Source organism: Heteronotia binoei, chromosome 9 (assembly GCF_032191835.1).
Source record: "Heteronotia binoei isolate CCM8104 ecotype False Entrance Well chromosome 9, APGP_CSIRO_Hbin_v1, whole genome shotgun sequence".
Lineage (NCBI taxonomy): Eukaryota > Metazoa > Chordata > Lepidosauria > Squamata > Gekkonidae > Heteronotia > Heteronotia binoei.
In genome coordinates, this window is record NC_083231.1 from 74,846,290 (window position 1) to 74,865,118 (window position 18,829).

Sequence of the window (18,829 nt, forward strand, 5' to 3'; positions counted from 1 at the left end):
CCATCCAGATTTAAAACTGTTTTGCAGCCACAGTTCAACTTTGCTTTGAAGGGGAAGAATTTCTGAAACTAGCAAAACATCTTTAAAGTTGTAGAAAGTTATCAGCCACAAGCAGGCAGGGTTAGGGTTACCCTGGGATACATTGTGAGCTACAGCTATATATCTTTGCAGAAAGCCAATCAGACTGCACTTGCATGTGCTTGATTCAGTCTGATATGTCACTGCTCATAAGCAAAATAGAAACCACAATATGGCAAGCATTAAAGTGGCAAACCTACGCATGCCTAACTATCTTCCTCTGCTCCAAACACACTCCAAGCAACAAAACACTACAAAGCAACAGTAAATGCATGCTTAACACTTCTAATCTTCAAAGCTCTGCATGAACACTTCCTGCTGAATGCCACATGCAGGGTATTTAGCGATAGTTTAAAAGATAAGGTGGGGGGAAAGGGCCACAGCAATTTTGCCACAAAATTTGTCCATGCAGAGCTAGCAACAAAAACAAGACAGACGCTAGCTCTGAAACAATCCCATCTGAAGACTCATCAGTTTATAACAGGGACTGTCAAGCAAAGCACACAACCAGCTCCACTCCATATCCAGTTAAACTGGAAAAAGATAGCCACAAGAGCAAAACACATTTGTATGGATACATTTCCTCAAACCACTTATCATGAGTTAATCCCAATGCAACTGATCCAGAATAAATGGTTTTAGGATTGTGGCATAGGATTTTATAAACCCTGCTGCTGATCTAAATGCTGTTCAAGTATCTTGTCCTATATGCCTCATGCATTTGCTCTACTATACATCATCAGCCTTTATGACTTAATTCTCACCTGGTGACACATGACATATCTAAGTACAGGGCTAATACACTTAGAAGGGGAGCAGGAATGAGTGCACCAGCCATGCCCCCTCCTACACATGTTAACCTACTAAAAAGGTAAAGGTAGTTCCCTGTACAAGCACCAGTCATTTCCGACTCTGGGGTGATGTTGCTTTCACAACATTTTCAAGGCAGACTTTTTACGGGGTGGTTTGCCACTGCCTTCCCCAGTCATCCACACTTTCCCCCCAGCAAGCTGGGTACTCATTTTACCGACCTCGGAAGGATGGAAGGCTGAGTCAACCTGGAGCCGGCTACCTGAACCAGCTTCCGCTGAAATCAAGCTCAGGTCAGGAGCAGAGGGCTCCGACTGCAGTAATGCAGCTTTACCACTCTACGCCACAGGGGTCTTAACCTACTACCTGGTCATAAAGTCTGAGTACAAGCTGTAGGCACATTTGGTCACAATGATAAGGATGGAACCAATATGTGTACAGCTTGTACATGTGGAGACACTGCACTCAATATTCAGATGCTCCTGGCTGGTTTTTTGATCATAATAAATGTTGATGAATGCTGATGATGAATATTCAAACGAATACATGTAGAGTGGGGCTAGAATATTTGTTCCTTCTGTCCCTTGACAAATTGGCCCTGTATACAGATATGTCCTGGGTACAGGTCTTCTATTACCGTACGATTCATGGATTTATCCAGACTTGGAATTTGCAATTAGTACAGACTTGCTAATTACAAATTTATAAATTTTGTTCACATCATCTTGTGTGTCAACTATCTACAAAAGATACAAATAATCTTTATCACAGATTCATTCTGAGAGGTGAACAGATTGTGACTGTGATACATCAGCCTTTTAAAATATCACAGAGAGAGAGAAACTAACTGGCTTCACATACCACCGATCAAACTCAAATGATGGACGGGAGGGCCACAGAGTCACACATTTAGCTTTGACTGGCAGACCTTCACTCTGCCTCCTTGCACAGAAAAAAAGTACACATCACAAAAGGCTTGAAAGAGATCAAGAAGATCACACCTGTCTTAATAACTACTCTTTTCTCCCTAGAGAAGCTGCATCATACTTTGTGATTCATAATTTCAGAGAGGCGTCAAAGATCTTATCGTCTTCTCTTTTTTCTTTTTGTATGTGTCTGTGTGTACACATGCACACACAGACATGCAAAAAGCTCCTGGCAATGCCTACTGGGGCATGGAGGATGTTCAGAAAAGTGGCTTGATACAGCCTGCCTCTGCCTCCTGCTCTTGGTATTCCAAAGAGGTCTCCTGTCCAAGCACTTGTCAGGGTTGGCCCTGCTTAGTTTCCGAGATCTGATGAGATCAGACTTGCCTGAGCTATATAGGTCAGGGCAACATTTTTTCTTTACAGATTAAGAACAGTTGTACAACTATCCAAGATAAACTGGGGGAACAAGCTCAGGAAAAGGAAATAAAACGTGATTTAAGAATGTGTTGCGGTGGGGGGGGGGCAGTATAAATATGTTGCCATACATCAGCAGCTACTGAATACATTTGTTCGTATGCTGAAAAAGAATTTCAGACTACTTATTGATTTCAAACCGTCTGGGGAAAAATAGGGTGTGAACATTTCTGAGCCTGAACATTTGTGGTGAGTTGCTTTGGCTACAAGACAAAGGAGGATTTAATGGAACATCAAGGATATAATTTCCAAGAATCACCACCTTGCACTGCCATCCCTGCTGCTCTGCAGATGCAACCAGCATGCCTGGAGCCAACACTGCCAAATTACTGATGTCTGAAAGACTGACTGGCCCACAGATAGGCACATATAGGGAGCTATGCAAGTGACATTTCACAGTCAGCATATTGGAATTAAGAAAAGTAGAAGTATAAATTAAAGATAATACCAAATGGGAATTGTGTGGTGGGGGGGGGGGAGAAAAGACCACTAAGAATAGGAAACAAAACCAACCTCCCTCAGTGATGTATGGCAGACGTGGAAGTTTCAAGAAACAACTGATCTCCCATTTATTTCAATGGAAAAAGCACACCTGTATATGCATTCCTTTTCACATGCATATCTGTTTCAGCTAGTGAACAAATGAAACAGCTCACACATTCAAGAGTGCACAAGCATTTGCTCACTTGGACAAAAGAATGTACACATAAACAGGTTTCCTACCTGTAACTGATGATCTTCAAGTGGTTATCTGTGCATTCACACTCATGGGATGAGGCGCCAGCACCGATCCCTGATCGGTAATTCCAAAGTCCAGGATTTTTTGCAACCCGACCTCGGTGGGCATGCGCGACAGCCCCAGCGTGCATGCTCATACAGTGGGCGCAGATATCCCACCAGTTCCTTCCTGCCGCCGCCTATCTAGAATACCCATGACCAGCAGCAGAGGGGAAGGAGGGTGAGTAGTGTGAATGCACAGATGACCACTCGAAGATCGTCAGTTACAGGTAGGAAACCTGTTTATCTTCTTTGTGGTCTCTGTGCTTCACACTCATGGAAGATTAGTAAGCTAGGGTTACCTGGTGGAGGGAGCTGGCGGTTATGCAGAAGTAGCGGCTTGAATGACCAGTGTACCCAGCTGTGCTCTGCAGCACTTCCAGACAACCAAGGCATAATGTCGAATGAAGACATGAGGAGATGCCCAGGTTGCAACGAAACAGATGTCCGCCAAGGAAGCTCCCTTCAGGAACGCTGTAGATGTAGCTATAGCCCTAGTGGAATATGTACGGAGTGGCCCTGGAAAGGGACGTCTAGCCAATAGGTAGCAGAGTCTAATGGCCTCCATGATCCACTTAGAAAGTCCCTGCGCAGAGATCTTGAAACCCAACCTAGGGGCCGCATAGGAGACAAAAAGATTGGGATCCTTTCTAAACGGCTTGAAGCAATGCACGAAAAACAACAGCACCCTCTTAACATCTAGGGCATGCAAACACCTCTCTTCCGCAGAAGAAGGAGAAGGGTAAAATGTAGGCAAAAACACCTCCAAATTGAGGTGGAAACTGGACACCACTTTAGAGAGGAACGAGATGTCCAGGGCCAAGGATATCCCATTATCATGGAATGAGACGTATGGAGCATCACACCGCAGAGCCACCAATTCACCTGCCCACCTGGCTGTAGTGATGGCCACTAAGAAGGCAGTCTTCCAGGCGAGAAGATGCAGTGGGCAGGTAGCCAAGGGTTCAAAGGGCTGCCTCGATAGCAGTTCTAGGACCAACGGCAGATCCCAAGAAGGAGGAGGAATCCTAGACGGCGGGTGGAGCCACAGAAGACCTTTCAGGAAACGCTTTGTATGCTGGTGCGTGAAAACTGATGGCCATCCACCGTATCATGATGAGCCAAGATTGCAGCCAGATACACTCGAATCGAGGAGTGATTGAGCCCAGCATCCACAAAAGTCAGTAGGAACTCAAACACAAGCTCCAGACTAGCATTACGGGCACACATGCCCTTGTCCCCCAGAAATGTCAGGAACTTAGACCACTTTCCCTCATAGGAGCGGCAAGTTGACAGCTTTCTACTGTTCAACATCACATGCTTCACTCTGTCTGAGAATTCCGGAAGCTGACCCGTCAGTTTGAGATGAGGGATGTTGTGGTGAAACAGGCAACCTCCTTGAGCCAACAGGAGATCCGGCTCTGAAGGAAACTTGTGGTGACACCCTCCCGCCATGGCCAGGAAGATAGGGAACCAGTTCTGTCTTGGCCACCACGGAGCAATCAGGATGCACTCCAGACGTTCCTGGGCCAATTTGTGAAGCACTCTGGTGAGAAGAAGCATGGGCGGAAACAGGTAGAGGAACTTGTTCGCCCATGGGAGTAGAAAACCATCCCCCAGGGACTTTGTCCATTCCTCCTCTGGAACAGAATTGCTAGCATTTCCAATTGCTTGCCGTGGCAAACACATCTATCCTGGGATGACCCCAGTCCAGGAAGAGGGGTTCAAGGTATATCCAAGTTCACCTCCCATTCATGATGGGAAACCTCCCCCCAGATCAGGGAGTCCACTTGCACATTGAGTTCCCCCAGCAGGTGGGTGGCTATAACCAAGGTCTGGGTAGCTATGCAGGCTTCCCAAAGCTGCATCGCCAGCACACACAGTTTCCTGGACACAGTTCCCCCTTGATGGTTTATATAGCTTACAGCTATTGTGTTGTCTGACATCACAGCCACAGTCTGACTGCTGATCAGGGGTAGGAACGACCTTAGGGCTAAGTGAACTGCCATGAGCTCTAAGAAAATAATGTGATGGTGTACTATTGATGGGGGCCATGGGCTGCCTATGCAGAGATCGTCTAGGTGCACCCCCCATCCCCACAGCGAGGCATCTCTTGTCACCCTGACTTAAGGGAGCGGAACATGAAATGGTGCCCGTTCGCAGAGATTGGACTTCACCCTCCACCAGTCCAGAGAGCGGAGAACCACCGAAGGAATTTGAAGGATCTTGGACGAGAGGTCTCTCACAGGGTTGTACTCCCTGATGAACCAGAGCTGAAAGATTCACATCCGCAATCTCATGACCCTCAAGACATTGGTAGCAGCTGCCATGAGGCTCAAGAGATGTTGGATCTGCAGAACTGAAGCGCATCTCACCATCTGACTCGGAACCAGAAAGAGAGATGTGCTGAGCATCCGTCGGACCCGAGGTGCTTTTTGGTCGGATCGATGAGGCAAGGATCTTTTCCAGAGGCCCTCCCGAAACGATCGCCGGGTCCTTCGGTGGCGGAGAAGGGGTCTGCCGATCTTGGCGCCTCTTTTTCTCCTTCTTATGTTCCTTGGACTCAGCAGAGCAAGAGTCCCGATCCCCTCTGGCCTTCATGGCCAGAGTCGAGGGTTCTGACTGGGATACCGAGCCCGCACGCTTGTGGGGGCGGTTGGCTCCCTGGAGTGGCTGAGTCGGTTGGCTCATTAACAAGGCCTGAACCGATGTTGATGCCGGAGTGGCCATCGAAGTGCTTGTCGACGCCGATGTCTACATCTGCGGTGCAAGAGCTGATTTCAGCAGCGCTGATAGCCTTGCCACTTGGTTTTTTCTGGGTTGCTTAGAAAATTTCGAGCAATGATGGCAGGATTCCACTCGGTGACCTTCCCCAAGACACAGCAAAAAGAGAGAATGTTCGTCGGGAGGAGGGATCTTGCTTCCGCACCCAAGGCACCACCTGAAAAATCTCCAGTGCTTTTCCATAGAGGGGGAGGAGGGGGAAACCCTGAAGAGATAGCAACAAACAAACTAACAGGTTTTTTTTTGGGGGGGGGGGGGTGTTAGTACAAAGAACGAAGAAACCAGGAGAAAAAAGGGTAAGTAAAACTATCGACCGGAGCAACTACGAACGTGTCTATCTGACGCGGCGATGAAGAAGGAACTGGCAGGATATCTGTGCCCACTGGGTAAGCAAGTGCACTGCGGCTGTCGCACATGCCCACCAAGGTCGGGCTGCGAAAAATTCCGGACTTTGGAATTACCGATTGGGGATTGGCGCTGGCGCTTCATCCCATGGATGTGAAGCACAGAGACCATGAAGAAGATCATAAAGTACTAACTGTAAAAAAGTAGGGGTAAAGAGTTCTGGATGGACCAAGACCCATAACACATTATTTATCTACATCTGCTTATGAGGAACCAGGTATGGTCCAAGTAGTTCAACCTTCTAAAGTTCCTTTTCATCTAGTTTTCAGATGTGGCCCAAGGGACATCTGCCAATTTGTAAGGCATGTGATGATCCACCTCGAAAGGTTTAATCTGATCTGTATTTCCTCCTTTGATCTGAATTTCTCAACCAATGCACAAAGCACTGAAAGAGACCAAAATTTCTAGTTTGATCATTTTGCTGAACAAAGACTAATATTCATTTGTGCCACAGATACGGCTAGGGAACAACAGCAAACATGCTTTAAAATAACATTTTCATCGTTCACCATAAATCAAAGACAAATTCCCCAACACACTTTTTAGAAAGAAAATAAAAGAAAATGACTAAAAAAAACACTAGGTTGGGTTGGTGCCAAACTAACCCAGTATTCATGGCTAAATAACTAACTTGATGCTGGCAGGGACTGTGGCAGCAGCTGAGCTCCCTGATCTCCTGGCCAGAAGAAAGGTTGCTGGTTGCCAGCTGAGACGGAGCAGAAAAGGAAAGAAAAAAAAGTATTAGGAAGAGGAGGCACATGTGTGTTTTAGCAAGATCTAAGGGCATTTCAAAGTAAATACCTCTGATGGTTTCCGATCTTCATGCCTGGAGCATGAACTCTGCCGATGCCTAGAATGCTGGGACCAGGTTGACAAGCCTAGGAGAGGGAAGGAAACACATATGTGAGAAGTGTGCATACATCTGTTGAAGAGAGCTATACTCATCCAGTTTTCACAAGCAATCTCACTTTACTTCAATAGAATTATATCATGAAAGACAGCAAGAGCTTTTATTCCACACCTCAAGATTCTGTTGTATCATGAACCTGCAGAAGGAAACCACTGGCTCAGTTTTAGCTTCCTGTGATCACTTCCATGTGATTTTTCTTCATCCCTATATACAGAAATGACAGCAGCTGCTGCGCTGATTCCTGAACTGCTGAAATTGTATCCAGTATTGGACCAACTACAGTGTGTTGATATGACAGCATGTTTTCAAGTTGCCTCTAGCTTTTCTTCTGGGAAGCTTTTCCTCTAGAAAGGCAAGCTACTTCATTTTACAAATACAATTGATCCTACAAAAGGCATTGTATTGTATTAAAGAACATCAGAAATCTGGCTGCATTCTATTAAGGAAGATCAGAAAACTGGAATTTTGTTATACACACTTCTAATTTGTTCCCTTTCATAAAATACTATGGCAATATGATAGACCTTACAGGATTTTATTATACCCAAGGTTATCTTATAAGAAAACCTTTATTTAAAAATGATAATGTAGTCTTGTTAAGCATTGACTGATAGCCCAGGCTAGCCCAGCCTTATCAGATCTCAGAAACTAAGCAGGGGTTGGTATGTGAATGGGAGACCACCAAGGAAGACCAAGGTCATTACGCAGGCAGGCAATGGCAAATCACCTCTGAATTCTCTTGGCTTGAAAACCCTGCAGGGTTGCAAAAAGTCAGCTTCTATTTGACAGCAAAAAAACAAAACAAAAAAACACATACAGTGTTTCATAGATTGTTCTAGAAAGCCTAGCTTCCAAAGTATTATCTTAATGGATGCTGCGAAATAAAATAAAAAAATATTAAGAATATACAGAGCTGGAAAAATGATTTATATTGTGGCAGAACTATAAATGGCAATAATACAAAGGAGGATTGCATAGAGCACATTGAGGCACTGCATGGGCACTGTTTTTATGTTTTGGAACCAGAACGAAAGAAAAATCTATACTCTATTTGCAACCTGTCAGCATCTCAAAAGATAACTGGATGAAGGACTACCTCTTGATGCAGGAAGTCGTTTCAGGACTTGATACAAAAATTATAAGTATAGAGGACTATTAAAGGATCCAACAGTTGGAAACTGGCTGGCACTGAAGGGAAAAGACTTTCAGTAAGTCCACAAGAAGCTATCATCAGACAGGCTTTGGGATAAGAGAGAATTTCAAGAGAATGGGGGCAGGGGATAGACTGTGCAAACACATAAACTGAAAGGGGGGGTGATATTCCAGGGATCACTGCTTGTACAATTTCCACTTCTCTGTATTTGAAAGTATAATGAATTTTGTTTTTATTTTAAATAACAAGTGAATTTTAATCATATTAACATGCACACACACAAATACATACACACACACACAGAGCATACATTATATAGACATGCAAACAAATACCCAATCTTCACAGACCACTTTAACAAAACAAAAAAATGGACCACACATATCAACTGAATTATACTGAATATGATAATCACAATCTATCCTTGATTATTCATAGAAAGCCAACCAGAAAACGTATGGATGACTTGAGACTATACTACCAAATTCAATGTTCTGGTGCCTAGGAAACCCACTGAATAAATTACATCTTCACTAATGTCTATTAAATTAAATTGTATCTTTTGAGCCAGTGCATACAAGATGCTTTCTTCTACATAAAAGGACTCCTGGCTCAAGCAGACAAGCAACCTGAATGATCACAAGTACAACCGGTAGCAACTTCCATAGGCATGGTAAATGGAAGAAGTGCCATCGAAACGATTTGGTTGTTTCTAGGGTATAAGCTTTTAAGAATCAAAACTCCCTTCATTAGATACCTTGAAATCTTGTTCTTTTAGGTGTTACTGGACTCTGATCTTGTTCAACACATCCAGCAGGCTTGTACACAAAACACTGAGGAATGCTTACACAGAAAGTCAAATGTTTTAGATACCAACTCATACATGAAATAAAAAGCCACTTTCTATGTTATTTGTCCCAAGACAACCACCAGGGCATGACCATCTCCTAGCTTATGTGCTTTCCAATGGATTGCCTATCACTGAACATAGACACACTATACTACAAGCATCTCTATGCAATTCTTAGATTGTTGTTTTTAATCTTAGATGCAGAGCCCAAAAGCTGGAAGAAAGCATAGAGGAGCTATTCACCAAGCAAACTAAAAATATTATGCACTCCAACAGATCTATTTTTAAAATACTGCTAACTGGCAAAAAATGATGGGGCAAAGAACTGTGAGTGAAGCTGAACTTGTAGGACAGATCTTTCCCACTTTCTCCATCCTGCTGCAGAAACACAACATAATATGCTCCTGAATGTTACAGGACCTTTAGAAATGGAATGGGATACACTTTCTGATATTTTGTAATGGGAAACAGATGGAAATTTATCCCCTTTCAGTAACCATAAACTTGCAGGAGTTTGTATCCAACTCCACTGCGTTATTTAGTATTTTTCAAGTTTTCACTATCCGGTAACATTCAAGTATTTTATAGAAGAAGAAGAGGAAGAGAAGGAAGAGGAAGGAGGAGGAGATTGGATTTATACCCTTCACTCGGAGCTTCAGAGCAGCTTACAATCTCCTTTCCCTTCTCCTCTCCATAACAGACACCCTGTGAGGTAGGTGGGGCTAAGAGAGCTCTTGAGAGAACAGCTCTATCAAGAGCTGTGATTGAACGAAGATCACTCCAGCAGGTGCTTGTGGAGGAGTGGGGAGTCAAACCCGGTTCACCCAGATAAGAGTCCGCGCACTTAACCACTACACTAAACTGGCTCTCTGTTTGCCTTAAAAAGGAAAGTTATTTTCTTTTAAAAGAAAAAGCTTATTAGAATAATTGCCATGTTTCACTCTGAACCAACTAAATAGTGCAGCATAAATGCGATTTTACACATGAACATGCATGAATACATGAAGCTGTCTTATACTGAATTGGTCCACTGATCCATCAAAGTCAGTACTGTTTACTCAGACTGGCAGCGGCTCTCCAAGGACACTGGCAAAAGTCTTTTACATCACCTTCTATCTGGTCGTTTTAACTGAGGATGCTGGGAATTGAACTTGGGACCTTCTGCATGCCCAGCAGAGGTTCTATCACTGAGCCATGGCCCCTCCCCATGAATTCTTCATATGACTGAGTCAATTTTATAACTGGATTAAAAACCTTTATTAATTTTAATCAGGGGTTTCTCACATAGAGTTCATAAACACGTTAAAAATACTATCTTTTGTTATCACTTTAGGCAAACTATAAGTTAGCACCTTCTCATTGATGCCCTTCATACCAAAACTTCACAATCCAAATCTATCAAACTGTTCAAATCACCCCTTTCCTTCAACTCATACATAATAATGCATCTGCTTTCTTAGACACACTTTAACCTAAAGTAAGCATTTAAACCTATTATTTTAAAAGGGAGGGTCACACATGTACTTAAATCACTCCCAGTCCCCAATGGGATTTAAAAGTGCACAACCTTGGATGAATTCTGTCACGTAATATCATTTAAATTGAACTTCTATCACAATTATTAATATCCAAGGCATGTAACAAATTTAAAGGGGGGGGGGGGTAAGAAAACCAGAGTATTCAATTTGTACAGTTTATATCTTGTGCCAGCTGATAACTTTATGTTTGCCATCATGTCACAGCTGACTTACAGTAACCCTGCAGAGTTTTCAAAGCAAGAGATGTTAAGAGGTAGTTTGCCATTGCCTACCTCTGTGTCACAACCCTGGTACTGCTTGGTGGTCATGGAACCAACCCTGCTTAGCTTCCAAGATCTGATGAAATCAGACTAGCCTGATTAATACCATCTCAACAACAAAAATACAGTATTTTAAGAACGTCTTCTAGCTGGTTCCAACCGATGCAGATTATGTATCAAATCAGGTGTCAGTGTGACCAAAGAACATGTAGCCTGGATTGAATCCAGTCCCAGTAACACAAATTGGTGTGCTCATGTGACTACTACAGTTGATAAAACACTAAGATTTGTATATTGACTTTTAGCTGCCACTGCAATCAGTTCGAAGCAGTTCAGTTGCAGATGTTCTTTCTCAGACTACTCCAGCACATAATGTGGGACAGAAAGAACAATTCTGAGACAAAGAGTTAACTATGTGCTTCCCCCCCCCTCCCTTATTCAGCTAGTATGCTGGATAGCAAGACAAATTTCTAGAGTTAACACTGAAGATCATAAGCTCCCAATAATGTTCCTAACAGTTCACCTTAGGTTACATTTCCATGTGAAGATAATAAATATGGCTATCAATGGTCCTTCAGAGCATAGAAAATTACTTGTCTTGATTATTTTTCCATTGCTTGAAGTTCTTAGGTACTAGAAGTACATTAATTGTAACTTTGATTCTGTTCCTTTAAGGAGGTCATTCACATAAGCATTGATACACTGTCCTATTTTAATCTACCATCATACACTTGACATGTCTGCAACACGTCTGCAATATGGCAAACATTCCCTATCTGGATTGATAAAACCTGATTAAATATTCTGATTACTAACCAGGTACATTTTTGTAAATAATTAACAATGCAATCCCACACATAATTATTCTAATCTAAACCCAAGGTGTTTGTTGGACCACAGTAGCTCTGAATAGGGTTGTACTTTATAAAAGTCACAAATTCTGATGAGGCCATTGTGGCTGGTTTTGTCTATAATAGCTGAAATTGCAAGACCACAAACTGTAGAGCTGTAGAAAAGAAGGAGACCAGGGCAAGAAGGGGGGAAACAGGTAGCAGTCAAAGGAGACTGAATAGAGAAAGAAGGGGAAGGAGGAGAAAAGAGAAAGAATACACCAGCAGTGAAGGGAGGCAGGAACAGAAAGGGGGGGGGGGGAGGAAAACAGACCCAGCAGAAGCACAACTCTGAGCAAGGGAACCCAGGAGGGCTGGAAAGAAAACTGCAAGCAGCTTTACTTTTTTTGTACCAATAAATGAGTTTTTCTGTTGGCAAGTTTTCCTGAAGGCACTGTCAACATATCCCTCCATCTAGCAGTGGCTGCACTGATATGAGGGCAATTCTACACAGCCAAAGCACAAATAACAGTTTAGCCTTAGATCTGCAGTACTGCCAAGCATCTTCACATGACACTCAAAAGCACAAGACTGCCAAATTAGATGAGTCAAGTTTTCCTTTTCCTTTGAAAGGATGCCTCTAAGAGAATGAATTTTCCACTGCTTCCACAGCCTCTGTCTGGAGAAAGCCCACTTCTCCAAGGAGGACATTTATATGTTTACAGGCATCCTTTAACTATATTTATAATTTACAGTGAGCTTTAAAAAGGTCACAGATGGAGAATCCATAGCAGCGAGGGTCAGCAAGAGACAGCACATCACACTTGCAAGCAGACACGGGGATTAAGGAAGAATGAATTTCTAGTAATTGTTATAAACACCCTGCATACCACCTAGACTACTTCTGTAACTTCACCAGTGGTACACACACTGGTTTACTGGCCTAGAAGAGTATTTTTAAAAAGCACTGCAGCCAAGGGAATTTTTTATAGAATCTCATCTATGTGCTTTCAACTTATTATCTAATCTGTGAGGTCACAAAAATCAACAAATATAATAGCTAAATAAATAATAAAAATAAATAAACAGGAGAAGTTTTTTGAGTTACATAAAAAAAACAGTAAAATGTTTGGTCAGAAAATATATATTATATAGCTAATTACCCCCCCCCCCCATGCAGATTTTAAAAATATCCACAAGAGAGCACTACTCAGGGATAGGGTGTTCTGCTAACATGGGGCTTTTCAACATTTTTTCCCCAGTTCTGGTCCCATACTGATTCCATTTATCCCAATTTCTGTATGCGTTTTTGTGCATTTAAGTTTTCACTTCTTTTTGTTTGTTTTTTTCCGGTTCTTTGGAGGTCACTTTTACCCAATTGAGTTACCTATATGCTGTAAGCCGCCCTGAGCTGCTTCGGTGGGAAGGGCAGGATATAAACTGAAATAAACTGAAACTACCTTTTTCCTTATGTGTAATTTTTCTATTGGTTTTCTTGGTCTTGCCCAATCTCACTCACCTCCAACCTACAAGATTAGACTTTTGTGGACAAACCACTTCCTCTTCCCTCAACCCCGAAAAAGAAGTGGATTCATTTTCTTTTTCTTTTTAAATGGCACTAAATTATCGATACCTTTAGAGCAGGGTTTCCCAGACTTTTTTTCCCCAATGGCCTGGTTATTTTTACACTTCTCCTTCATGGCCCACTAAAATTTAGGGATGGAGCCAGGAGACTTTGAGAGTGGAGCTGGGAGACAGGAATTGTCATTTCCTGTGGTGTCACTTCCAGGTCAAGGGCCAAGAATGTCACTTCCAGGGTACACTGAACCAAAACTTCACTCTTCCTGTGCTGTCACTTCCAGAGCTCTCCCCCAAATCTGCCTCTTCTTAAGTAACTTCGTTTTCAGAAAAATCTCTTTGAAACTCATGCTGAGCCAAAATGGGGGTGGAAAGTGGGCGGTCTACAACTTTTTCATATATTCCAATGGTCCTCTCTTTCCACCCCACACCTGCATGCACCTCAGTGGTGGCTCGGTGGCTCAGTGGTACAGCATCTGCTTGGTAAGCAGGAGGTCTCAGGTTCTATCCCCAGCATCTCCAACTAAAAAAGGCTCCAGGCAAGTAGGCATGAAAAACCTCAGCTTGAGACCCTGGAGAGCCGCTGCCGGTCTGAGTAGACTATACTGACTTTGATGGACCGAGGGTCTGATTCAGTATAAGGCAGCTTCATATAGATCCATCTGTTTGCGTGTTCCTCTCCAGCTTGCAAGCACTCCTATTGCCCATGTTCAATTGCCTGCACCACCTACACACCCTTCCTCAACAGCACTGGCCAGTGTATGAAGTTGGGAGTGCTGTTGTCATTGCCATCAGGAATGCCAACACTGTGTACCACCCACACTGGGCCCTGGCAGCTACTCTACCTCAAAATATGCTGACACATTTAGTAGGCCCTTTCTTCAGCTACTACTACTGGAACCCTGCCTCAAGCTACAACCAAGCTTGCTTCGTTTCAAGAAAATCTTTTGACTGCTATTTTTCATACTTTTCCTTGGTTGAAACACTGGGAAATTGCTGTGAGAGATAGCAGAGAATTGTGCTGCAATTAATGAATTAATTTCAAGTTATATGAAGTTCATACAAGCTTTTCTGCAGTTAGCCCAAAAAGGGTATTTATGAGAGGCTTGCAGCTTTTTACTGGCTGTTTCCCACGCCATTAAAAGCAACCTGTTGTGCAGCTATTTAGCCAGTGAACTTCTTTCATCCTTTTTAATATCTACAGGAGGAGTCTGATTTTGGTGTCAGACAGCTGGTAAAAGCAGGACCAGTAAAATGGTGCCATGTTCATAGTACCATCACTTCCAGTGCTGTTGAGATATACAGCAGTAATCCCCAATAATCTCTTTCTGCCCCACACCCCTCACTCACACATAAATCTCATAGAAAGGCCAGCTGGCTACAGCTGGGGATGCCAACTTTTCACTGGCAGAGCTCCTATGTCTGCAACAACAGTATGATGAACAGAAAAGTTTCATCCAATGGAAAGAAAGAAAGAAAGAAAGAAAGAAAGAAAGAAAGAAAGAAAGAAAGAAAGAAAGAAAGAAAGAAAGAAAGAAAGAAAGAAAGGGAAAGAATGAAATGGAAGGAAAGGAAAGGAAAAGAAAAGAAAGACATGGAAAGAAAGAACATAAGAGAAGCCATGTTGGATCTGGCCTGTGGAACATCTAGTCCAAAGTTCTCTCACACACTGCCCAAAAAGCACCAGAATGTCCACCAGTGTGGCCAGGGCACTAGAAGCCCTCCCACTGTTGCTTCCCCCCTCCCCCGGACCAAGAACACAGAGCATCACTTGCAGGGGAAAAAAGAAAGGGGGGACAAAGGGGGAAAAAAAGGCTTACTCACCATCAGATGACTCCAGCCAGCAACAATTCTGCCCAGGGGTCATTTGGTAAAAAAAAAAAAAATAGCTACTGGAATGTCCACTCCCCACCCCTTCTGGCTGAAAAAAACATCCCCCCCCTTCTTTGCCACCCAGGCCTCCCAGGGAAATCTCCCCAAAAGAACATACTGCAAGCCACATGAAAACTCATACCTTGAAGAACACTTCATGGGTTTAAAGTGCCAGTGGATTCCAGCTTTTCTCTCAAACACTGGGAGGGGGGGAGAAGGAAGGAGAGGCAGCCCAGCTCCTCTCTGCACAACACAGACAGGGGATGGAAAGAATCAAAACAGAGCTCAGGCTTTGCGGCCTATGTCAGTCTTCAAGCCTAGCTTTTCTCTGCACAACACAGAGATGTTGGGAGATGGAAGGAAGAAAAATGGAGCTCAGGCATTGCAGCCTGTGTCAGTCCAATCCAATCACACCTTTATTGGCATAACGAAAAGAAATATAGACCTGTCAACCAAACAACCATCAGATATGTCTGTTCAAAGCATAAAAGGCTAAAGTAAGATTAAGATCACAATAAAACCTGCTTAGAATAATTTTTTACAATTTCAGCCAAGAATTTGGCAACAGCTTTTGTGATTATGTTGTCATTTAATAGGAAATAGCAATCAATCCTATTTTCTTGAATGTAGGACGGTAAGGAAAGACTATCTAACAGAACCTTCCGGAGATTAGTATACAATTGGCAGTTCAATAAGATATGCTGGATGGAATTCGGCGAGCTTGACCCGCATAGACAATGTCTCTCGCTAAAGGGGACTTGAAGAAATCTCTCAGAGAACATTGGAGGGAAATGCATTCATCCTAGCCAGCAAAAAAGCTCTCCGATGTTGCAGATTATCTAGTTCAGATAAATATTTGGCCATTTTCCTGGCCATATGATCAAGTCCAAGTGAGGCAGGAGAGCAAGTATAAAATTGGACAAGAGATTCTAGATCTAAGATTTTCTGTTTGATAAATCTAAAATTATAAGATTCATCAGATAAAAATAGATTGTCAATTGCAATTCCCATGTGTTTGAGCTTTGATATGATTCCATCTTGCCAGGCAGCATTATAAGGATCTCTTTTTAGGTAGTTGAGCAAGCTAGATGGTTCAGCCCTATAAAATATCCGTAACCAATATTTAAAAGTTAGAGTCCAAGCTTTTGTTTCAATCAGCGATTGGCCTGTTTCTGAATAGATTACAAAATAAGGAACACAGTTGGGGATTCCTAAAAGTTGTTGCAGAAATGCAGCCTGGATATTTTCTATTTTTTGGTTCAGAGCATTAATCCACAGAGGGATACCATACAAAATTTGTGATAGTGTTTTAGCATTAAAAGCTCTGATTGCAGCAGGCAAACATTGGTTACCTTTTTTATAATAAAACTGTTTAATCTGAGATGAAGAACAACTAGCTATATTTATTATTCTGTCACGGTGAACTGCCCATTTGAGATTGTAATTAAAGGTTATGCCCAAATATTTAAAGCATCTGGATTTCCTGCTTGCCTATATACTATTTTTGTGGTTTCCAACTTTTAGAAAAGACCAAGTGAATTAAGCTGGCAGTAGGTGTTAAAAGCTTTCAGGTATTGCTGCAGGCCGACTCTTGTGCAGGAAAGTATAGTGGTATCATCAGCATACAACAATATTGGGACTGAGAGATCATTTAACTTAGGTGGGTGCCCACTTATGGAACTAAGATATTGTGCCATATCATTTAAGAAAAGATTAAAAAGATGTGGGGCTAACACACACCCTTGTTTAACTCCTTTACAAACTGGTATTTTTTCAGTTTGGTGTCCTATAAATGAGAATTTTACCTGGCAAGTTGTATTTGTATGTTAATTCTTTAATAGATTTAACAGATGGGGATCTACATTGAGATCCTTTAGTTTATTCCATAGTTTGTTTCTGTCCACAGTCGAATGGACTCATCAGATCTATAAAAGCTACATACAGCTTCCCCTTTCTTGTATTCATGTATTTGTCAGCCAGAAAAGCCAATATGACACAATGAACAATAGTAGATTTTTTTTTTTTAAACCTATTTGCTCTAGGCCAATAATGTTTTCCGGATGTATCCAATCTATCAGCTGACATTCTAAATGTTTTGCATATAGTTTGCTCATAATGGATAATAAACTAATGGGGTGAAAATTCTCGAGAAGATTTAAAATACCTTTTTTATAGATGGGAGCAATTATGAAGTTAAGCTAGGAATCTGGGACAGTTCCGTAATGGTCAATTAATGTAAATAAGTTGGCCAAAGGTTCAGACCACCAGACTGCAAATTTTTTTTTTAATCTCAGCAGGGAGACCGTCAGGACCTGGTGCTTTGCCAACTTTTAAACCATCAATTAATTCAATAATTTCATCAGGTTCAACAGGAGGCCAAACAGGAAGTTCAGAAAATACAGAAGCATCTATAACAGTAGAGGGGACGACTTGATCTTCAAAAATCTTAGAATAATGGTCAACCCATGTTTGTGGAGAAATGTTAGGGTTGGCAAATGCTCTAGGCTTCATGCTGTCTGAAACTAATCTCCAAAAGGATTTACTATCATTAGATTTTATGGCATAAAAGAGTTGGTCCCAATTATGTTGAAAATACTTTTTCTTCTTATTTGCAATTACCTCTAAGAATTTCTTACATTCTAAATAGTCATATATCTTCTGTGGATCTCTACCTTATTGGGCTTCCTTAAATAAGGCTCTTAATTTCTTTTTCCAAGAATAGCAGTCCTGGTCAAACCACTGGACATATTAGGACTACCTAATTTTATCACCTCAGCTTTAGAGCTGCAAAGATTAATCAGCAAGGCAAGTTCAAATAGGGCTTCAGCAACTGTATTTGAATTTGTAATTGCCATTCCTAATTTTTTAAACCTCCCAAACTTAAAAAGAGCAATGAAATCTCTTTCTTGAGATAAAGACCACTTTATCCTTTCCATGACCTCACAAGAAACGTTTTCATTTTGAGATGGTATAGAGTTAACTCCCATTGGGTTCATCTTTAAGGAAAAAACTAAGGGAAGATGGTCACTTTCAGTACGCGGTTCTATGGAAATGTTGTGTCAGTCTTCAAGCCTAGCTTTTATCTGCACAACACAGAGACCTTGGGGGTAGAAGGAAGGAAAGAAAATGGAGCTCAGGCTTCGCAACCTGTGTCAGTCTTCAAGCCCAGCTTTTATCTGCACAACACAGAGACCTTGGGAGATGGAAGGAAGGAAAACGGAACTCAGACTTTGCACCTGTGTCAGTCTTCAAGCCTAGCTTTTACCTACATAACACAGAGATGGGGGAAGGAAAACAGAGCTCAGGCTTTGCAGTCTGTGTCAGTCTTCAAATCTAGCTTTTCTCTACACAACAGAGAAACAGGGGAAGGAAGGAAGCAGAGCTCATGCTTTGCTGGGGGCAGTGTTAGCTTTGGCTTTTCTTGGGACCTGGTATTGAGGCTTCTGTGGCCTGGCGAATGGGAAACGCCACTCTAGAGTGTTAATTCTCTGAATTCTCAGGTTTCTTTTTTTTAAAAAAAAGCTAGTCTCTACTTCTTTCCCTCACGAAGATATGCTTTTTCCTTATATCGCCATAAAGGA

The 18,829-nt window shown here is 42.2% G+C and overlaps 1 protein-coding gene across 4 annotated transcripts in view; it reads right to left on the reverse strand.

Annotated features, from left to right (window-relative positions):
- Positions 1-18,829, reverse strand: part of JADE1 (jade family PHD finger 1) — a 108,892-nt gene that overhangs the window by 33,674 nt on the left and 56,389 nt on the right. For 2 of the 4 annotated variants that reach the window (XM_060246790.1, XM_060246791.1), the window contains exons 3-4: positions 7,059-7,135; positions 6,889-6,963 (exon numbers count right to left, since the gene is read on the reverse strand). In XM_060246790.1, the coding sequence (XP_060102773.1) occupies positions 6,889-6,963; positions 7,059-7,135 (152 nt within the window). Of the gene's footprint in view, positions 1-6,862; positions 6,964-7,058; positions 7,136-18,829 lie in introns of those variants that run through there. The other 2 variants (XM_060246792.1, XM_060246793.1) reach the window with 2 other exon arrangements.